The sequence below is a fragment of the Calliopsis andreniformis genome, chromosome 10, assembly GCF_051401765.1.
Source record: "Calliopsis andreniformis isolate RMS-2024a chromosome 10, iyCalAndr_principal, whole genome shotgun sequence".
NCBI lineage: Eukaryota > Metazoa > Arthropoda > Insecta > Hymenoptera > Andrenidae > Calliopsis > Calliopsis andreniformis.
The window spans coordinates 18,953,499-18,975,779 of record NC_135071.1 but is presented as its reverse complement, the minus strand read 5'-3'; the positions used below and the strand labels follow the sequence as shown (position 1 = coordinate 18,975,779).

General features: G+C 43.0%; 2 protein-coding genes and 1 long non-coding RNA gene across 6 annotated transcripts in view; all 3 read left to right on the top strand.

Moving 5' to 3' along the window:
* The window catches only part of LOC143184866 (FERM, ARHGEF and pleckstrin domain-containing protein 1), a 31,761-nt gene extending 15,335 nt beyond the window's left edge, over nucleotides 1-16,426 (top strand). Inside the window, exons 12-22 of one of the 4 annotated variants that reach the window (XM_076387413.1) lie at nucleotides 10,546-10,754; nucleotides 12,629-12,718; nucleotides 12,870-13,245; nucleotides 13,522-13,631; nucleotides 13,707-13,847; nucleotides 13,919-14,073; nucleotides 14,338-14,459; nucleotides 14,526-14,662; nucleotides 14,744-15,003; nucleotides 15,059-15,169; nucleotides 15,243-16,426. In XM_076387413.1, coding sequence (XP_076243528.1) covers nucleotides 10,546-10,754; nucleotides 12,629-12,718; nucleotides 12,870-13,245; nucleotides 13,522-13,631; nucleotides 13,707-13,847; nucleotides 13,919-14,073; nucleotides 14,338-14,459; nucleotides 14,526-14,662; nucleotides 14,744-15,003; nucleotides 15,059-15,134 — 1,676 coding nt within the window. In that variant the 3' untranslated portion in view covers nucleotides 15,135-15,169; nucleotides 15,243-16,426. Of the gene's footprint in view, nucleotides 1-5,240; nucleotides 5,421-10,545; nucleotides 10,755-12,628; nucleotides 12,719-12,869; nucleotides 13,246-13,521; nucleotides 13,632-13,706; nucleotides 13,848-13,918; nucleotides 14,074-14,337; nucleotides 14,460-14,525; nucleotides 14,663-14,743; nucleotides 15,004-15,058 lie in introns of those variants that run through there. The other 3 variants (XM_076387414.1, XM_076387412.1, XM_076387415.1) reach the window with 3 other exon arrangements.
* A 1,525-nt stretch (nucleotides 16,427-17,951) lies between these two features.
* LOC143184868 (uncharacterized) lies at nucleotides 17,952-19,042 on the top strand. The gene is made up of 2 exons (XR_013002835.1): nucleotides 17,952-18,397; nucleotides 18,465-19,042. It is a non-coding gene; the product is annotated as an uncharacterized LOC143184868 (long non-coding RNA).
* LOC143184869 (uncharacterized) lies at nucleotides 19,018-21,946 on the top strand. The gene is made up of 5 exons (XM_076387417.1): nucleotides 19,018-19,173; nucleotides 19,698-20,615; nucleotides 20,700-21,320; nucleotides 21,444-21,552; nucleotides 21,640-21,946. The coding sequence occupies exons 1-5, from the start codon at nucleotides 19,110-19,112 to the stop codon at nucleotides 21,785-21,787; spliced, it is 1,860 nt and encodes a 619-aa protein (XP_076243532.1). The 5' UTR covers nucleotides 19,018-19,109; the 3' UTR covers nucleotides 21,788-21,946.
* The last annotated feature ends 335 nt before the right edge of the window (nucleotides 21,947-22,281 follow it).

Sequence of the window (22,281 nt, the reverse complement as noted above, 5' to 3'; positions counted from 1 at the left end):
CGGACTGGCACGAAGATACGGAAGACACTGTGCATTTATCTAGTCTATAAAGAAGGAAGAATAGGAGACGGAGCACGATGAACGTATGAGATACGTGTCGTGGGTTGAATTAGGGTAGAGGAACAAAATTCTTCGTGAAAAAAATTCTGAGAGGAAGAGGAGTCGCGATGCTAATCGAGTTTAGAACGACAATCATTTGTTGGAAGTGAGGAAAAGCATCGTCGAGAGGATTAGAAGTGGTTGGTTCGAAAATCGAATCCTCGGTAAGAGCGGTCGTGTAATAATTTGGTCGTAGTTTAGTTCGTGTCTCGTTTTAGGACGGAAGACAAGTTGCTCAACGTAGATACTTATATCAGAGATAATTCACGCGTACTTTCGTTGACACGCACGCAGCCTCGTGCGTGGATTGGATGGAATTGCGATTCACGGTGCGGGTGAAGACGCCAAGACGTTCGTCGCCAAAAAATCTGAGGACAAGGTTCGTCTCTCGGTGAAGCGAGTCGGTTTCCAAGGTAGATTCTTCAAGTTAGAGGAGCTGGGATGAGTCGGTCAGTCGGAATACTGGATGGGTCCAAGTGGACCCAGTAGAGTTAGGATACACTTAGGATTCTTCATAGAGCCCTAGTTCTCAAATTACAGAAATAAATCTGAAGAAAGTTTATGGAACTTTAGGAGAGGTAAAGAATGAAACTAAGAAGAATTTTATACACCTTTTATTTTTTAAATAGTTTCATTAACAGTTCTATTTATTACTTCGATTTACTTCAATATAGAAAGTCCAAGAGAGTACCTTAAGAAGATTTCTTAGTTTGAGAACTTTGGGTCTGAAGCATGATTCCATAGATCCTCGGGAAAGTGTCTTCAACGAAGGACGAGTTCGATGGCAATGGCAGTAGCATCAGGCTCGTACATTTTTAACGCTTTGTCATCTGTTGTTTGTGAGAAACAGCTCTGTGGTCCAACGATGCAGCGTTAAGCCACTAATCATCAAGAGTAACCCTTGCCACCTTGAAAGGGGTTAAGGTAATCTCAAGTTATATTCGTCCTAGGTCGTTCAATTCCTCCTGATGTCAATTACAACACGTTGCGTCAATGAAAGTACGTCTTGTTTCACTTAAAAATATCGACGACCTCGTGGTATCGAAAAGCGTAGCCTCGACGTTATCCTCAGTGTCTTGACTCGCCCTTTGACCAAGAATAACAGTCATTCCCGACGATTCTGCAGCAGAGAAACAAAAATTTGCATCGCAAGGATAGGGAACAGTCTTCTCTGCGCAGAAATAGGCCCGCTCTTCATCTATTTCCTTCTTTCCAACCTTCGGTTTACCTCCAAGGAAAGGCCATGGTTGGGTTATTTCGGTGTTCCTCGTTGGATCACTCGGTGCTAAACATCGTCGATCGATCGACGTTAATACATTGGACCTGAAGGGAAAAAGGAGTAAATAGACGACCATTAAGGCGATATTAACGCGAGGTGTTCCATCGACCGTGTAAGGGCGTCGATTAAAAATAAATCCTCGGCTCACCGAGAGAGCGGCACGCTTCTCGCGCTTATGGATTGTAATTGAACTACACAGGCGTTGAGAGAAGAGAGAATCCTAGTCGCAAAAGTCAAAATTTCGTCCCAGTGGGCATGGATCAAGAATCGTTCGAAAGCAATAATTGAACGCGCGCTTATATTCGTAAAAAGCTCCGTCGATCGCAGAGCGATCGAGAAGGGCGCGTTGAGTCGCAAAAGAGGAAGCAAAGGCTAGTGCACTGTTAAGAAAACGCTTTTCGTCCGCACTTTCTAGGGGACAACGAAACTAGGAGTTGCCAGGAGGGTGGGGAGGCGCGTCTTTGTCGAGGGATTTGTTTGCGATACTGGTCGACGAGTTTGTTGCATAGGTCGTCGTTACGAGGTGGGTCATTCCGTTGAACCTCTGGCTGCAGCGCGTAGTAGCTCTCTGGTATCCACGAATAGTCTGACTCGTCCCTCCGATTTTACGCTTATGAACGTTTTCGTTTCTCGTAGATAGGGTAGATAGAGACACCATGGGCATATCGAAGAACCGCTCTATTTTTAATATCGCACCGGGTGTTACCTCGAGGCGAGCGCGTCTCTCGCCTTGTAACGACTCGATCGGACGGTGTTTGAAACGCGACGCCATCGCGGACATACAGTACTGCTCATAAATACTCAAACAGCTTCACAAGTTCGAGAAATCAAAAGAAAATCCCCAGGTGCAATATCATTACGAGGTTTCAAAAGAACGAATCTATTTCGTTAACCAAATTCATACACTCTTTTTTAAGTTTATATAATAAAATACAAGTATCACAACCTTCGTGTACATATGTTTGCATTAGAAAAAGGTACAGAAAACCATTTGAATACTTATGAGTGGTACTGTAAATCAGTTGTTCGTCTGAACGGAAACCGGATGCTTGACTTTGAGCGTTCTTCCAAAGTGCGACGATTCGGGCGCAGAGCTCGGTGACGTCTCCAGTACTTTGCGATCCGAAGTAAGAATTAAGAAACTCGAAACTGAGGTACATGTACACTATCGCTCAAAAGGTTTTTTCCTAAATTAACTATCATTATTTATTACCAAATGAGTACAGTAATCCCTCGTCGATTGAACTAGCTCAATGTTTAATTAACGAGAGATTCATTTAATACGAACCTCAGGTCATTATAGAGTCTCACGAATTCTTGTTTCTTTTTCGCAATTCCCATGCTTATTTATCAATAATGTATCAGGTGCTCCAAGACTTCTGAGCGGAGCTGTACGTAAACGACGGCACGTGTGGCTGGCAGGGAAAGTAGCCTAATTTTTCATCTTCGATTTTGACAAGAATTCTCTGATGCTAGATTTTAGTGTCTAGACTTCTGTCTCTAATATTCTTACAGCATCAGTGGCCTGCACACTATCATCTCGTGAAATTACGTCAAAATCGATGGAAAAACAAGTTGCTTGTTCCCCTCACGCGAGAATTGCGTAGCAAGCCGCGATAATCGTAATCGTCTAAAATCGTGAGCACAAACGATCGTTGATAATCACTTTATCGTTGAATAATCTTTAATCACACCACCGTGACCATTAATCGTCACTCCATTAGCCGTTGTTACGCTATTATCGCTACACGTAATTGATTACACGGTTACTGTTACTACATCGTAGAGCGCAGTGAAGATTACGAACGAAGCAAAACGCTAGTATCGAAAGCTATATTAAGAGGAGACTAAGAAACCAAAAAAATAAAAAAAGAAGTATAAGTTAGTGGGCGACAGCTGAGTGCCGATAACGATGGCGAGGTACAAGTTGACCTTTTCCGACGGGTCGAACCCGTTGAATCGCGATAGAACTCTGTTGGAAACGGGGCCTTTTGTTCGGTTGCTGGAATCACGATTCGGCTGACTCCTTTTTAAACGATCTTCGAGGATATTTCCCGCAATGGGAGAAAAGAAATAGTTACAGTTGGTCCAGAAATATAGTGTGGTTTAAAAATAATCAAACGATAAAATGAACTTGCTTGGGGCACCAGACAAGTCTGACAAGTGAAGTGGCAAGAATATTGAAAGATGAAATGCTTCAGCTTCTTGCAGGACCACGATTTGTTATTCTCTATTTATACTAGATGGGATTTCCATTCGATGTCTCAATTTACCACATTATATTTCTGATCAAACTGTATAGAGTCCCTCAATCGGGCCGAATCGCGCTACCTTCGTTCTTTCCTCGCGCAAGTTATCGGAGAAGATCCAAGAGGTACGGTCCTGGCGATCGACTCCAAAGCGAAACACACCCCACCCTAGATAACAGAGGAAGAGTATCGTCGTACCCTCGATCTTTCCGTACGAGTTCCTGTATCGGTCTCAATCTTCACTTTTCCTCGTCTTGCATTTGTGCATCGTCAATCCTCTGTCCTGCCATCGATATATTACATTACACACGCACGCGTCTCTTCGAGCACCGTTTTGTTTTCTGTATTTGTTTCGCTCTCCGTTTTGTCTGTGTCATCACATCATCATCATACCCCCCCTGCGCCTCGAACCCCCTCGTCTTTCTCTCACCATTTTCACCCCTCGACATATATTTTTATTTTTTTAGTATCTTCTTTTCTTCTTCATATTCTTCATCGTACGCGTGCGTGTTGCTCGACTACGCAGCGCGTATGTACCTTCGTCTGGCTCGAAGTTTTCTGTTCAGGGATCCTTTGGAAATAGTTGAATCTTTTTTAGGAATCTTTTCTCGAGAAAGGCTTAAAGGTTGAGATAGATCTTTGGTCAAGAGTCAAAACAGACGTTTGGTCAGGGGAGATCTGTGATTCAAAGAGATTTGGTACGAAGAGATCTTTGCTTCGAAGAGATTTTTGGTCAAAAGGGATCTTTGGTTCAAAGAGATCTGGTACGAAGAGATCTTTGCTTCGAAGAGACCTTTGTTTCAAGGAGATCTGTGGTTCGAAGAGATCTTTGGTTCGAAGGAACCTTTCCTTCAAAGAGATCTTTTGGTCCAGACACTTTCGATCAAGAGCAGGGATTCTTAACAAGGGCGATATTATCCTGTAGAGGTTTCAACACCGAATTTTCGAGGCCACGTGAAGAAAAGGAAAAGGGGGGCAAGAAAAGAACTGGAGATGAGTGAAAAAGAAAAGGGAAGGGGTTCATAGAGCTGATCAATAAAGGTCAATACAGACATTATCTCGAGAATAGAATTCCTTATCACAGCTAGTCCTCAAAGAATCGACAGGAGACCGGAAAACCTCGAGCCCGACGCGGGGCCACACTTGATATCTCAGTTAATATCAACATTAGCGAACGACTGAACGTGTATTCGTTATGATTGAACGCTATACCGATTGTACGCGAGCGTGCCCGCGTGCATTCCACGAGCACGCTCCCATACGATATGTATACGTATTTATACTTAATTCTAGACGTAAGAGTTAGTTATGCGAAGATCGTGATACCTGCGATAGGGATCAAGGTATTAGAGAACGTAACATATATGTAGATAACTTGTACGGTCATGCGTACCCCTTCAGTTCCCTAGGACCTCCTAGGACCCCTAGGACCTAGGAACTCTCAGTCCTCCTTTTTCGTTTCTCCATCCCATGCTCAAGCCTTCGGGAGCTTTCGAAGCGACTCGAGGATGCGTCGCCCTGGGGGCGAACCCTGTCCTCCCACGTGGAGCAGAGAGAACGAACCACCCAGCCCGCCCACGTTTCCCCTGTACTCTACGTGTGCTTTTCGACAGGTGGTGATCACAACAATCGTTGGAGCTACGCGAACGGCTATGTGAACTCGCCGGCTTGGCACGTGCCGCTCCGTGTGGCGCAGATTCGTAACGTAATGGCTCACGCAACGCCACGCACCCTCACCAATCGATTCATACCGGCATACCCACGTTGAGAACACTGCGGGACAAACAAAGAAGTACCACGCTGCTCGCTGCGAACCCAGAGAAAATCGCGAGCCGCCCTCCTTAGCACGCTAGAGAAAAGACACGCAGAGCGGACAGAAACGAGACAGTCACAGCGGAGGAGATGCTTTGGCTCTTCCAAGCGTTCGCAATTTGCGGTTTATAGACTGATGTAGACCGAGGATGAGGAGGAGGAGGAGATCTCGCCACGTGCGATTAGACTGCTCGGTAGATCGTAGGCGACGCCGACGAAGCTCGGGATCGAACCGAGAAGAGATTTTCTTTGAGGGAAATTTCCTAGATCGCGTCATGGATACTTTGTCGTGCTTCGGCGGATTCGTTTCTATCGCCTAGCTGCCCTTCCTCGTTCCGATTTCGTTAGGCACGTTTAGTTATCTACGTTCCACTCGCACTGCCACTTAGATACACAGAATGTTTGTAAAAAGATGGTTGAGATGGTTCTAGGCTTTTGTGGTACTTGGGAGAAATACCTGCTTTGTATTGACGAGGAGAGATGTTGAGAAAAGTGAAGAGGCTTCTGAAGTTTTGTAAATTAGAAATTTGAATGAATTCCCACACTCGAGAATTCTAATTTGAGGATATGAATATTAAAAAATTTCACACTATTTGTATCTCTGCAGTTATCGTTGCAGTTAATACACTTGTCGAGTTCTCCTCATCAGTCTAATGAGTACAACGAGCCTAGGAGATTCAGCCACCTTTTTTCTAACACACTGTACCCTGCAGAATATTTGACGCGCGACTAGACTCGCGTCAGATGTGCACAGGTTTCTCACGATGTTCATAACAGTATAGAACCTTTCACGCTTGCACTGCACCTTTAGAAGATAGAAGAGAACGGTAGTTGGTTAGTAGATCCGTTTTCAATATACTGATCGAGTACAGATCGTCTGCCATCGATCTTCGTAGCGATCCACATTTGTCCCTCGACTGACAAAGTACCTCCTAGAGATCCTGCATAGTATATCAAGATCCTCTCGATGTCCCTGTTTGTTCAGTTAGTTGGCTCCACTTCGATTCACCGCAAAACGTTTCTCTTGCATTTTACTAGTAAACGTCAATCAGAGTCGATGTCGAGGAACAACTTTTAAAGTGACTGAAAGTGGAAACGAATTACAGTAAACTCTCTTTATGTATTTGTTAGATTTTATTCGTTACATGTTCATTCCTCTTCTCATTGAGGGGTCCTTTTGGTACCAGTCAAGTCCTATTCTTCATTTGTCGATTATTTAAGTGATACCTCAAAGGATCTACCCTGTACACAGTACATGTGCAATTATAAAAGTCGTTTAAGTAAAAAATCCAAAAAATTGAACTTATCACTTATGTTTTAGTGTAAATCAATACAGCATCAAATAAGCGATAGATTCAACTTTTTTAGATTTTCTATTTAGATCATTTTTATAATTATCTATGCTTTTAATCGATCCCGAGCGATGAACATGTAACGAGCCTTTACTGCAGCACACCTCGCTTGCCATACGATTCACCCTGTTCTCACCTGTATGTTTCGCGCGCGGAGATGTGAATTTTTTCGAGAATATCGTCCTTCGTAGCAGCAGATCTGTTAGTTAACAGGAAGAGGCGAACAGAACCGTACTCAGAGGCAGAAGACGCCATAGAATCGTGACGCGTTGACCAAACTCACATCTCTGATTGCAGCGTGGTACTCAATCCTCCCGCATCGTACACTTACACAGTCGGGCGTCAGTTGCTCTCTTCTGCTCACCATAAGAACCTTGTGGACCATTACGTAGCGAACCCTTTCACGATTCACCGCCAACGATCTGATCTTTGTCGCCTGTCACGATCTCACCTGACACATCTGTACCGAAAACCTCTCGCAAAAGCTCTCTCACCCCTTCCTGGGGACTCGTGTCGCCGTTCACACGGTATAATGCACTCTTAAACACACCCACACTGAGAAACACTTGCAAAACCACCACACAAGCAACTTGACTAGTATCTATCTGCAAAGTATGAGAACCGTGAGATGTATGTTCTTTCTAGGGGTGGGTTGGAATCGAATTTTTAGATTCCTGGAACTGGAATTTGAAACTTTGTGAAACTTCGAGGGCCTTGAAATTCTTGAAGCTTGAAGGACTGATTTTGTTTTTTTAAGAGGAATATTTTAAGAACTGAGGTCTGAACAAAATGTTTGCATAAATCTTGATCCTAGTTAAACACAATACAAGCAAAAGTTTAGGTGACGTATAGGAAAAAGGGTAATCTAGATTTTTGTTCAGAAACAGTAAGGGTACGTGTCCACTTGAGAGTCGAACTATTGCAAGTTGCTCTCGAAAGTACTCTCAGATAGCGTATTTACTATCAGACACTGCGTTTAGAGTAACTGAGAGTACTGACCGCGATGAATACACTATCTGAGAGTACCCTTGAGAGCAACTCGCGATAGTTTAACTCTCAAGCAGACACGTACCCCAACATCTTAACTCTTTCTGGACCTTATCTAGAGTAAAAGTGCCAATCACTGTGTGTCGACTGATCACTGTGCTCCATCTTTCATTTTCCTACATAACAAGAAGCTTTTCTGGGTTTCAAGAATTTTAAATCACGAGGAAAAGGCAGTGCTTCAAATTCTCGAAACTTTCTGGTTTCGAGGGGTTTCAAGAAACCCATCCCTAGTTCTTTCTCTTTCATCCCCCTACCCTTTCAACGTTGTCTATAATGTGGCCTTCTTCCAGGTGTTCTTTTCTACATGCTCGTTAATTATCTGGATGTGTGTCCCCCTTGGTCGCGGCCACGCTTGACTAAAGTCCCGCGTTCACCGACAAGTGGGAAAGAACGAATATCCGAGTAGAATAAGACGACGAGCTTTTGGATCGAAGTATCACGATACTCTTTGCGCCGTTTCTTGGATTTGGTTTTTCAGTGCCAAATTCCTTTTCCTAGAGTCGGTACGATCGATCGCGTTCCAGTTAGGCGAACGTCTGTTCTGCCCGATGAAAAACGGTACGTTTCGTTTCTCGACGATAAATGGAGACCCTCGTCTTCCACGACACTTTAGTAGAGATACCTTTTTATATAAACTTTTTATACGGGGAGGAACTAGTCACCGTGGAGACCTACCCTCGACGATCGAATGAATTTATCCCGCGAAAACGTAGTTTCCGCGTTTGGTCAACTTTCTTCTCTCTCTTTCTCTCTTTCTCTCGTTCCTTTTTTTTGTTTCTTATTTTTCAACAGAAACGAGCAAGTTTCCCCCCGATCGGGGGACAAATACGATCGATAGGAATGGATGTTGAGGATGACGGAGGGAAAGCGAGGGTTGCTTCGATGAACAACGCGTGTCCGTCGTGTCGGTGCTCCTCCAATTTGTAATTTGTGTATCTTTTTTCGATCGTTTATCGACATACCGTACTTGTTAACTCTATATATATACATATACATACATAAACATATACATATATACATATTATACATATGAGTATATATAAATATACATACGATCCGAAAATACGCGGTGATTTCCCCCCGAGAGAAGGAAGGAGGATTCCCGATCGCTCGTGGTTCGAGGAACACACGGAGATGGGAAAGGGGGAATTATAAAAAGGGAAAAAAAAAAACAAAATAGGCGGAAGGGGAATCACGGCGTTCCGAGGGAAGGGAAGACGACACTCCAAGCGTAGGAAATCTATTGTACATTGATTATTGATACATTAATTATGATAACAATAAATTATATACAAAGTCATATTGTGGTCAGAGGTCTTCTGTGCGTATTCTCTATTTTTCGTTTCTTTGGACGTTGAGTTTCTTCAGCCCGTTTTCCAGTCGTTCGTTTTTTCTCCGGATTTTACGATTTTTTCGACGACTTTTCTTTCCATCTTATAGAGAACGATTACTGACTTTCTGTCTCTCTGTCTACCCTACAGACCCTCCCCAACCCCTTTCAGTTCGATTTCAGTTTCATTACTATTAGATATACTTATCGTATTTCCCTGTCTCCCTCGCGTCGTCCTCTTTCCGTTCTTCATTACCGTATCTTTTTATCGCACTCCCGGATTCGTTGGTCGACCGGATGACAATACCATGCGTGAGTAATCCCTAACAGTGCCTATCTTTACTGTCAATAATACTTTTTATTATTAACGTTATTATTTGCCGTTTGCTGTCTCAACAGTTATTTGTTCATTTGCTCGGTAGCAGCACCTCTCCTTTGTTACGTTCACGCGTCTGGATGTGAATCGTAGATACTTCGGACAGTCCAGGACCTAGTTCTGAACTGGTTCGCGAATTGGTGGACAGAAGATACGATTCAAATCCAGACCAGCTCGCGTGTCGTCATTTTTTTTATAGTTGTCCGAGGGCACGAGATGGAATGGCTTTCTTCGTTTACCAAAAGTTTTGCCATTTTCTGGGTGGAAACACTTCTGCGTCGGGGACACGTAGTTGCACGTCGTAGGACAGAATTGGAGAGCCGCGAGATTCTCAGCATGTCCAGAACTGTTCTGTTTAAGTTCCGACGAGCACCGAGTTGAACATGCTTAAGAGAAGAATTTCCTTTTTCTGTTGGGGGAAATGTAGAAAATCAATTTCTTTAAGATTTTTTATTAATGAAACTGTGATCTTTAAAGAGAGGCTGAGAATAACTTATTATATAGCTTCTTTGATAAAAAAGCTTAAGGAAATTGATTTTTTATCAAGAGAAAGAAATTCTTCTTTTAAAGAGCATCGTTTTGCCTGAGTTTTCGCACGGTACATTCTGTAGTAGCTGAAATTTTTTCTTTTGGGAATGTAGAAGCGTTTGTTAGCGCACACTGAAATTCGCGAAACTGCACGTGCATTCTAGATTAGCGATCTACCATCCGAATGGTCTTGTTCCCTTCAAGTTGTCAGAGATTATATGAGAAATCCTTGCTCGGCTTTTTTCTCTTCTTTGGTTCCTTTTATATTTGGATCTCACTTACATTAGTTACGGGGGTGAAAGTCGACCAAGTGAAATGTCGAGAAAGACGCTGATCCAGTGCACCACAGCATGCGACTCGAGCCTATATACTTTCTCCTCGAGCGTTTGTTTCACCATTATTTTTAAGCCATTTTCGCTGTTTATAGCGAGACGCCCAAATGAGAATTAGTTCTTACCAGTATTCATTTACAGATACCGAGACAGATAAGCAGGGCTCGCCGAAGAAACAGCAGGAGAACAATAATTCCGTTTTTGCGAACGACAAGTCGCCGTTTGAGAAATGTGCCACGAATGGAATGGTCGATACTAGCAACACGAGCATCATTAACACCCCTGATCTCAGTCCAGTGAAGAATGTGAAGAATGGGGAGGTCGAGGATGCTGAGGTTCGAAAAACTAAGGTGAGCAGAATGGCCCACAGATTACTGATTAATAAATATATGTGTTATTCTAAGCAATAGTATAAGTATTTGGATACATTTATGTTATTAGGTTTTGGAAATCCTCCTAGGAAAATTTGCAGGTGAAAAAAATCGTAGGATGCTCTTTCTGGTCTCGTTCGAAAGAGGAGGGTTCTAACTTTAATTTCCCCCTAAGAGAAGTCGCGAAAAAAATTTATCGAGTTCTTGAGAATCGTCTGAAGTTGGAAAACATTCGAGGAAAAACTACCCTCTCCCTCTCGGTGTGTCGTGGAGTCAAGAATTTTTTTCGGAGAAATTCAATTCAGGAATGTTAAAGTAGAGGCTTTGTCCTTTAGAATGAGACCAGGCTCACCTCGCTGCGATTTTTTTTGACGGAGTTACAGCAGCTCGAAGATTGGCTATTTTTTCGGACTCTAGCTGAATGCGGTATTCTGATGGTGGAGGACCACTTTTCACTCAGAGTGCGATATCTCGGCGAAAAAAAATCGCAGGTTGCTCGTTTTGGTTTCGTTCGAAGGAGGAGGGTTCCAACTTTGATATTCTCCTGAAAGAAGTCGCGGAAAAAATTTATCGGGGTCCTGAGAGTCAGCTGAAGCTGGGAAACATTTGGGGAAAAACCACCCCTTCCTTCTCGGCGTGTCGTGAAGTCAAGAATTTTTTTCGGAGAAATTCAATTCAGGGATGTTAAAGTAGAGGCTTTGTCCTTTAGAATGAGACCAGGCTCACCTCCCTGCGATTTTTTTTCGCAAAGTTACAGCAGCTCAAAAAATGGCCACTTTTTCCACCCCTGGATCACTGGAAGATTCTGAGGCTGGAGGACCACTTTTCACTCAGAGTGCGATATCTCGGCGAAAAAAAATCGCAGGTTGCTCGTTCTGGTCTCGTTCGAAGGAAGAGGGTTCCAACTTTGATATTCTCCTGAAAGAAGTCGCGGAAAAAATTTATCGGGGTCCTGAGAGTCAGCTGAAGTTGGGAAACATTTGGGGAAAAACCACCCCTTCCCTCTCGGCGTGTCGTGAAGTCAAGAATTTTTTTCGGAGAAATTCAATTCAGGGATGCTAAAGTAGAGACTTTGTCCTTTAGAATGAGACCAGGGTCACCTCCCTGCGATTTTTTTTGACGGAGTTACAGCACCTCGAAGATTGGCTATTTTTTCGGACTCTAGCTGAATGCGGTATTCTGATGGTGGAGGACCACTTTTTACTCAGAGTGCGATATCTCGGCGAAAAAAAATCGCAGGCTGCTCGTTCTGGTCTCGTTCGAGGGAGGAGGGCTCTAACTTCAATTCTTCTCCAAGAGAAGTCGCGAAAAAAATTTATCAAGTTCCTGACAGTCGTCTGATGTGGGGAAACATTTGGGGAAAAACGACCCTCTCCTTCTCGGCGTGTCATGAAGTCAGGAATTTTTTTCGGACAGATTCAATTCAGGGGTGTTAAAGTAGAGACTTTGTCCTTTAGAATGAGACCAGGGTCACCTCCCTGCGATTTTTTTTCGCAAAGTTACAGCAGCTCAAAGATGGACCATTTTTTGGTCCTCTGGATCGTTCTGATATTCTGAAGTCAGAGGACCACTTTTCCTTCAAACTGCGATAACTCGGCGAAAAAAAATCGTAAATCACTCGCCGTGGGCTTGTTGGACAGAGGAGAGTTCAGACTTGAAATCTACCGTAGAACCAGTCGTGAAAAAAATTTATTGGGCTCCGTAGAGTCGTATGAATTTAGAGAATTAAAATGCTTAAAAAAGTATACTTCTTGCATTTCCAATAATGTAAAAGTATCCAAATATCTATACACAGTAGTATATAAATATATACGTTAAAACAAATAACAATATTTTATTATATCTCCAAACAGAGGTGGCCCACCGATAAGGCGTACTATATAGCGAAGGAGCTCCTCATGACCGAACGAACTTACAAGAAGGACCTCGACGTGATAAATGTGGTAATGTATTCATCTTCGTTAGACATTTAGAGTACCTCGGTTTTTGACTAGAGCCAACGATCCAAGTGGCCAGCTCGACTCATTATCCGTAGCCTGAGGTAGGGAAGGGAAATTGCCGCGGTAATCTCATGGCCCATTTTTTCCTCGACAGTGGTTCAGAGAGGAAGTATCTCGAGAGGCGGAATTGGAGGGCGAAGCGGTGGTTTCGCTGATCGAGCTTTTAGCAGATGTCCACGGGCCTTGTCTCCAAGAGATGGAGGCGAGATTGGCACGATGGGAGAGTAACGCGCGGCACAACATCGGTGATTTTCTTTACAACACTCTGCTGAACGTGCTGCCGCTTTACGATCAATATCTCGAGAATCTAATACCCGTCCTCGAGAAGATGGAATATTACACGAGGACGTCGCGGCGCTTCGACCAACTCTGTCGAGATTTCGAGGCGCAGAAACACTGCTATCTGCCATTGACATCATTCCTGTTGAAACCATTGCAACGATTGCTGCATTACAATAATATTATCGATAGTACGTTGATCTTTGAGTAACTTTTGAGACCCAATCTGACCTAAGTCTTATTTTTTTGAAGAGCAAAAAAGTAGTTCATACTATAACATCTCTTATATTTATAATATAGTTTAAATAGATCCTTACTACTTTAATAAATAGAATAAGGGAAAAACAATAAGATGGTGCATGAAACTTAATTTTGAAAAAAATAGACTTGGGTTAGTCTGGCTCTTAAATACAAATATTATTATATAAATATACTTATTCGTGCTTTAATGGATCCTTTATTTGCAGGATTATTGGATCATTATCCAAAAGATCACACAGACTTCGAGGACTGTCTTGCAGCTAGGGACCGCCTAGGAGAGACGTTGCTTGAAGGACTTAGCATAATTAATCAAGCGGTAGATTAAACTTTCTATTACTCTAGTCCCAAATAGCAAACCTTCAATTATCTTTCTCTATCATTATAATTGCAGGAGAACTTGGTTCAACTTTGTGAAATACAAAGGGATATCAGTGGCTTCGACAATTTGGTTCAAGAAGGTCGCAGGTTCATCAGACAAGGATGCCTGCAAAAGTACAGCCGAAAGGGTTTCCAGCAAAGAATGTTCTTCCTGGTAAGCCATTAATCATCTGATAATTCAGTATTATCATAATTATTTTCAGTAACCTTGAATTTTCCTTCCAGTTTTCGGACGTACTGCTTTACACGTTCTGTACTCAACAACCCACTCAATGCTTCCGCGTTCATGGTCAACTTCCGTTAAAGGGAATGAAAATTCGCGAGGGCGACAACAAAACTGGATCAGAGTTTGCATTCATAATCGACGCCCAAGGAAATCAGTGAGTGCCATGAATAGAGTAAAATTATTAAACGTAACGAGGTGTTAAAAGGACGGTCTGAAGCATCGTTAAAAGGTCAATTGGCTTTAGCAAGTTCACTCGAAGTGCCCTCTATTCTCTGGACATAAATGCGCTCGTCAGTGAACAATTCGGCGACGAGCAATTGGCCACAAAAACTTTCTCCTCTTTCTTTATCCTCGCGCGCTATGTTGCATTGAAAACCCTCTTTTGAAACTGCGTTGATCAGCAACCTTTGCGCTTTAGGTCTCTAACAGTCGCTGCGAGCAACGAGGAAGAAAAAGAGAGATGGTTAGAAGACTTGAACATGGCTATCGCACAAGTTGACGCCGATCCAAAGATGCCATACTTGAACCTCAAATCCTGTAGTAAGTATTATCAACTACAGAACCTCAGGGAAGGCCCAACAGAATTATTATTCGTGTACCATTCAGTTTTAGGTTCGACTGACGAGGTGGGCGATGGAAGCTGCGGAAATGCCAAGACTTCTCAGAGAAGTAACACGACAGTGCACGTGTGCTGGCATAGAAACACCAGTATTAGCTACAGTGATCACTTGCGAGCGTTTCAAGTACGTGAAAGTATCATACAATATCTCATACACAGTTTTGAGCAGTGAGTAAGTACTTATTCTGTGACTCACTCGTTTCAGAACCAACTCAGTGGATTTCTATTACGGAAATTCAAGAACAGTAATGGTTGGCAAAAGCTCTGGGTCTCATTCACTAACTTCTGTCTATTCTTCTATAAATCACATCAAGACGACTTCCCCTTGGCAAGCTTGCCATTGCTAGGGTATACAGTGACCACGCCAACGGAGAAGGATGGTATTAACAAGGACTTTGTATTCAAGCTGCAGTTTAAGAGTCACGTTTACTTTTTCCGAGCTGAAAGCGATTACACTTTTGGAAGGTAAAGAGAATCGGTGACAGTAGTAACATACAAAGTACATATGAATGTTTTTCAGGTGGATTGAAGTGATTAGAAGCGCGACCCAGCAAGGCAACGTGCCAATTAGCTTTAATGGAAAGGAAGGATATTAACGCGTATCGAAGAAACGTTTGAACGATTACTTTATGTACACATTGTTTCAGACTCTTTTCGATTATCGCGACATGTAGTATTAAGTCGACGAATCTTAATGTTCTTAGGACGAAAATTCCGTACTGGGAATGAAATGCAATATAACTCTGCGGCCTTATTGGAGGACTGAAATCAAACATTCTAGGATCAAAATTTCATTTGACAATCAAGAATCAAATGGTAGAGGAAAGGAACGAGAAGACTAGACGCGGCATCTATTTTATACTAATTTTTTGGAGCATTGCTCGAGGAAGCGTCGATATCAAAAGAAATGACGGTCGTTTTCGTTTTCCCGATTCTTTGACGCGTTCCCGAAGATAGGCGTGCCAAGGGTGAGAATTAGAATGTAAATATGATTATTTACATCCAAGCATATCGCATTTGTTTCAAATTTTTATGAGTCTGACAGAGCCGAAGTGTATTCCCGTTTGTCGATAAGGATTTGTTGTCGCTGGAATGGCAAAACCGTGCGATATTGATAACGGAAGAGTTAGATGCATTAGCGTAAACCTTGGACCAATTTTATAGATAAAACTTCTTTAACGATCCATGTCTTCAAAAAAGACAATAATTTTGTTAGCGTTATAACATTGTTCTTCCATGTTATTAAATTATGTAATGCAAGACACTCGAGGAGGAGATTCTTTCTTTTCTACTATTATTACTAAAAGTAAGAACCGTCTAATAACGTTATAATATTTTTTGTTACGTATTACCGCGGACTTTTTCGAAACAGTATCCGATTCGATTGCTCGAAAGCTGTCTTAACGCGATCTTCCATCGCGAGGAGACGCTTCAGTTAAGAGAATCAACATAATGATTCAAATACGCATATCTGTGTAAACGACTTATGGAATCGAAAAAGAGAAGCAGTCAGTAACTTAATGGTTATCTGTTTTTTGGTTACTACGATTGTTTTGTTATAACATAGAATTTAATTAATATATATATATAAATATACATATATTATATATATACAGATAAAAAAACAAGAGAAAAAATTAGTTTTATACTCGAGGAATCGTAGCCACTGGCAAGTTTTAGACGCGTCGTGTTGAAGTAGTATTCTCTTGGAGATGTTTTCAAAGTAGACGCGTAGAAACTTGCAAACTATACGTACGTTTATTTAAAAAAAAGAATAAGCTGTATCGTTTTCGATTAAAATACGTTTCATAACGTAACCGAGAAATAAGTCGTTATGTAACATTATTATGTATCGATATTCCGCAATAAACGTACATTAATACTTTTAGATCCATCTTCGAATCGGATGCAAGATTCGTTGGATCGCTGCGAAATTTCGCTCCCGATTTTTCCAGCACAGTGCGCAACCGAGTATAAAAAATCCTCGATAATCGCGCTCAACCTTCGCAACGATGTTTTCATCATCCTCATTAAAATCTTTAGATATTGGTCGTGAGAATGAAGCGCTCTTAATGTATGCAGTCGTTTTCAAATCCGATGAGTTTCTGCTAATGAGTTTAATGAGTACTATGCGGCTTCACAGACGCAATTTACCATGTATAAATTAATCACTTCAGTTTTCTTTATATTTTTGTCGATTTCACCGTTCAGTGAGCCTGTTACTCATGCTCTATAAAAAAAAGTATGTATTGCGTGCGGTTCTGTTTTTTCGTTTCATTAATTGCACGTATTAAAAGATGCTGGAAATACCCATAACAAAATCGCAGCGATCGCGAACGATATCCGCTAATCGTTTCCTTGATATCACTGTAGCTGATCAATGATAGATAATTCTGAACATATTGAATACCATAAGCCGGTCAGACAGGTATTTAATGCAAACTTTATCCTTGCGAGCTGAGTGAATCCAGCTAGCTAATTGTGATATTGTATTTAACTGGAAGGATGATTAGATCATGATCTTTTGGTGGTCGTAAACTCCAACCGCTGGGAATCTGGAAAAAATGTTAGAGAGAATTGTACAATTCTGACTGTGATTTATATACAGAGCGATTCAAATCTCTGTAGAATATGTACAGGTTGTTAAAAATGATGGTACTATATGCAACTTAAAAAAAAAATGTAAGTTTTGTAATGTACACTGCTAAAAAAACCAATTATGGCATAGAAAAATTTTGAGCAAAAATTCGTCAACTTTGACTGACGATAATTCCGCGAAAAATCATCGTAGGTTCATGATCTTTTTTTTTAAATTAGAGCTTGAAATCTTTACTTTAAGATGCTATGACTCAATTTAGAGTTTAGTGCACCTCTATTACTGTAGCCCCTAAAATCTGAGGGCATGTTCGTCACATGAAAAACTGCAAAGTTTGGCGAGATGCACAGACTTGTTAAAATTTTTTTCAGGGATGCTGTTTGCAGTAGCATAAAGCTTGGACCTTCCCCTTTAATTTAAAAAAAAAGATCAAGTCGCTGCGATTTTTTTTCGCGAAGTTACAGCACTTTAAAGTCACCCTTGCATTTTTGTCACGTATTAGCACTATCCAAGGTGCTGTAAAAATGCAAAGGTTTCTTTAAAGTGTTGTAACTTTGTGAAAAAAAATCGCAGCGACTTGATCTTTTTTTTAAATTGAAGGGGAAGAATCATACTTTACACTACTGTAAATGATTTCTCCGAAAAAAATTTTTGCGAGGCCGTGCACTCGGTCAAACTTCGCCATTTTGAGTACGCCAAACATGCCCTCAGATTTCGAGAACTACAGCAGTAGGGGTGCACTAAACTCTAAATTGAGTCATAGTATCTTGAAGTAAAGATTTCAAGCTCCAATTTAAAAAAAAGATCATGAACCTACGATGATTTTTCGCGGAATTATCGTCAGTCAAAGTTGATGAATTTTTGCTCAAAATTTTTCTATGCTATAATTCTTTAGAACATTATATCTCTAAGTAGCTCATTCAACTTTTTCATATGGAAGTATATGTAGCATCTAAAGTTTATGATGTGAAGTACTGAATCATCCTGTATAATGTATAATGAAACTATAATGTTGTTTAATGCAGGTCAATGTCGAACACTTGAATCACTTGGGGTTATCGATCATTACGTCCACGAATCATTGAAGAAGCTTTTTCAGCAGTGGAATTAGAAATGCATTCATTTGTGGAAGAGTAAATAGACGATGGATCCGGGAACTCCACTCAAAACTCCTCAGCAGAACCAAAGTTCCAATGACGCAACGAACAATTAGCAGAATCTGTCAATTCTTATCATTTGGATTTTCTCTTCCGGTTAAATAGGGTGATTCCCCATTTGATAACATGTATAGCGCACTGCAACTTTGTTGTAACATTATTTTTTGTTACAGGTCAGAAGCAAACAATACAGGAATTCCCATTTAACACATAATGGATACATAGAAAGATTTATGAAAAATGCCTGAGGGTAAAGGATCCTTGAGAAAGTAGGAGGTACTTCTTTGGATTACTTAGCTTCAAGGATTTCAACTTGCGAGTACGCAGGATGATCATCGACCGCTTTTCTGTGAAAATATCCTCTTGCAAATGAGGATTATTGTTAAATTCTATACACACAATTCTCATCACAGTAAGCGAATCACTTCTCAACTGAACATTATTTCAGGAGAGCCCACCCAAGGTGAAGCATTTTTAAAGAGCAAGACGACTAAATTAAGGACCCTTTGTATCATAAAAATGAAGAAAACAGTAAATTCAAGGCCAACTTCGGAGTTCAACGACGTTTACGTCGCTGGAGGCAATCGATACGTAACAGAAATGCAAGCATGACCGGATCGAGGATTCGCGGATGATTGACGGTTACCTTAGCCTTGGCCAACGCGTGTTTTTTTGCCCCCGTTGCTGCTTCACGCTTAGATCTGCGTTCGAAGAAGCGACGGTGGTTTCAGGAAGAACTGCGGGAAATCAGAGTGGGAGGGACGATATAAATACGGGCGACTGGGAGATCTGCGGAATAGAAGAATCGATCCGACATCATGTGGCGGTATCGGACAATCGGGCAACTTGCCCTAGTGGCCCTTCTCTGCGTTCACGCTCAAGGTATGTTTCCCTTGATATCTACTTTGCTGCTTTTCTTTAGAATACCTATTCCTAAGAATACTCCTAAAGTGTGAGGAAATTTATAATTCTGCATCTTGAGAGAATCTTGAGAAAAACTAGTGATAGATATATTAATTTGAGTACCTTTGAGTGCTCACTTTATGAGCAATACTTTTCTGTACTAAGATAGGACGGAAAAGTTCTGCTCAAGAAAACCTAAGGGTAGATATTTTTCCTGATCGATTCACCATTTACAATTGAAATTTCAAGCTTCGGTTATATGAGCTCTTTAAACTTAGAACAGGTTTCTTGACAATCCTTTATCCTGACAAGCTATTAATAGTAGTTTGTATCTTTTAATATCTCAGGTCTTCCCTATGATTATCGAATCTCTTGCCACTCACTTGCATGATGAATCATCAATGGATATAGAAGTACTTTATTACCATCTGTATATATTCCTAATTACATGTACTCGCTAAACAGTTCCTAAAACCTACTGACTATTTACTCGATTCATTTAGATGCAGAAATGAGACTGAAGCGCAGCCCATTTGCGCCTAGTGAAGCACAGTTCTGGACGCAACCTCTAGCAAGCCCAGGAATTGGTGGATTAGGAGGTGGACTGGGTGGTGGATTTGGCGGAGGATTTGGTGGAGGCGGTGGCGGTGGAGGTGGTGGAGGCTATGGTGGAGGATATGGTGGTGGTGGCGGCGGAGGCGGCGGTGGTGGAGGCGGTGGAGGTGGTGGATACGGAGGAGGCAAAGGTGGTGGCTTTGGCGGCGGACTCGGTGGGGGCGGCGGTAGTTGCGGTGGAGGAAGTTGTGGAAGTGGCAGCGGCCTTGGCGGTGGTAGTGGCCTTGGAGGAGGTGGTGGTAGCGGCCTTGGAGGAGGTGGTGGTAGCGGACTTGGAGGAGGTGGTGGTAGTGGACTTGGAGGCGGCGGCGGCCTCGGTGGTGGAAGCGGACTTGGCGGCGGCCATGGCGGTGCTGGCGGCCATGGCAGTGCTGGCGGTCATGGTGGTGCTGGAGGCCATGGTGGTGCGGGCGGACTAGGCGGCGGCCAGGGAGGTGCTGGCGGTCTTGGTGGTGGTCATGGAGGTGGCCTCGGTGGTGGAGGCGGACTTGGAGGTGGCAGTGGTCTTGGTGGTGGCCATGGAGGTGGCCTCGGTGGTGGAGGCGGACTTGGAGGTGGCAGTGGTCTTGGCGGTGGTAGCGGCCTTGGTGGTGGTAATGGCCTTGGTGGAGGTCATGGAGGTGGGCTAGGCGGCGGTAGTGGCCTTGGTGGTGGCCATGGCGGCGGCAATGGGCTTGGAGGTGGTTGTGGTGGCAGAGGCTGCGGCGGAGGTCCTGGTGGATTTGGAGGGTCTGGTACCGGAGCCGGCGCTGGAGGCTATGGCGGTGCTGGTGGCCATGGAGGTGGACATGGTGGTGGTCACGGAGGTAAGTTAGAAAATAAACAAAACAATTAATACCAATTTCCTTACGAATACAAACAATAAATCTATTTCTTTCCATTACCTTCAGGCGGAGTAACCAAAACTGGTGGTTACGGTGGAGCAGGAGCTGGTAGTTATGGCGGTGCTGGCGGAGGAGCTGGCGCAGGTGGCTATGGAGGAGCTGGTAGTGGAGCTGGAGCTGGTGGTTATGGTGGTGGCGCTGGAGGCGCAGGAGCTGGTGGTTACGGTGGTGGCGCTGGAGGTGCAGGAGCTGGTGGTTACGGTGGTGGCGCTGGAGGTGCAGGAGCTGGTGGTTATGGTGGTTCTAGCGGTGGAGCAGGCGCTGGTGGCTATGGAGGAGCTGGTGGTGGAGCTGGAGCTGGTGGTTACGGCGGTGCTGGCGGTGGCGCAGGCGCTGGTGGATATGGTCCCAGTAAAGTTGGAGGTGGTGGCTACGGTGGTGGGGCTGGTGCTGGAGGTGGAGCAGGCGCTGGAGGTGGAGCGGGCGCTGGTGGATATGGTTCTGGTAAACTCGGAGGCGGCGCAGGTGGCTACGGTGGTGCAGGAAGTGGAGCAGGCGCTGGTGGATACGGTGGTGCAGGAGGAGCAGGCGCTGGTGGATACGGTGGCGCGGGAGGAGCAGGCGCTGGTGGATACGGTGGTGGCGCTGGAGGAGCAGGCTCTGGTGGATACGGTGGTGCTGGCGGTGGTAACTGCCCAGGAGGATGCGGTCCAGGTGGATTTGGAGGAGCCTCTTCGAGCGCTAACGCACAGGCAAGCGCTAATGCACAAGCAAATGCTCATGCAGTTGCAAATGCCAATGCTCTAGCAGGCGCAGGATCAGGTGCGACAGCATCTGCATCCGCGAATGCAAACGCTGGTGGCTTCGGAGGTCTAGGCGGTTATGGCGGTTATGGTGGTCACGGAGGTCATGGAATAGAGTAAGTTTGACTATGCGTACATATTAAATGAACCAAATTACTATAAATTCAATGAACAACAGATTAATTCTATAATTATTATTTTAGCCTTTTCTCTCGTATGGGAGACATCGACGAGGGCGTAAACGAGAGCGGTAAAGTAGATGGTGCGAAAGGAGTTTATAGCAGTAGCGCAGCCAATATCGATTCCTCAGGAAAAGGCACGTACAAAGTGGCGGCGGGCAAAACCACGTAAATTACTGAAAATGTAAAGGATACATAATACTTGTTCCATCTGCAATCGGTTTTATCTAAATTAAAACTGAAAGTTTAATTGTGATGGATTGCGGTATTAAACGATAGCTCCATGTATCTGATTTATATAAAATAAAGTAATATATTTATATACCACTGACTTAGTAGGCACGTGTGCTGTCGACGAGAAACATCTCACGCTAAAGATGACGCGATCTCCTAATTACGCTAATTGAACGTTTTTTCCTCCTCTTGATTATTTAACTTATATCCATAGATCTTAAAAGCGATTCTTGTTGTTGCTTCTCATTAGAAGTTTCATTTGAAATATTACCAGTGGGGATCAAATCTATGTACCCAAATAAAGTACTGTACTTTTTAAAGTAAACAATTAATTTCGCATTTACGGCAATAATGGGTCTTTAAAGTCCTGCGATTTGTAGTGCGATAAAATTGTGTTCCCGAGGCTATTGACTGCATTAGCGATACACATAG

Excerpts from the sequence above, each read along its gene's own strand:
- LOC143184869 (XM_076387417.1), top strand. The coding sequence starts at position 19,110 with ATGTGGCGGTATCGGACAATCGGGCAACTTGCCCTAGTGGCCCTTCTC. Across the intron at positions 20,616-20,699 it reads ACATGGTGGTGGTCACGGAG|GCGGAGTAACCAAAACTGGT; the intron begins GTAAGTTAGAAA and ends CATTACCTTCAG. Across the intron at positions 21,321-21,443 it reads ATACGGTGGTGCTGGCGGTG|GCGCAGGATCAGGTGCGACA; the intron begins GTAACTGCCCAG and ends ATGCTCTAGCAG.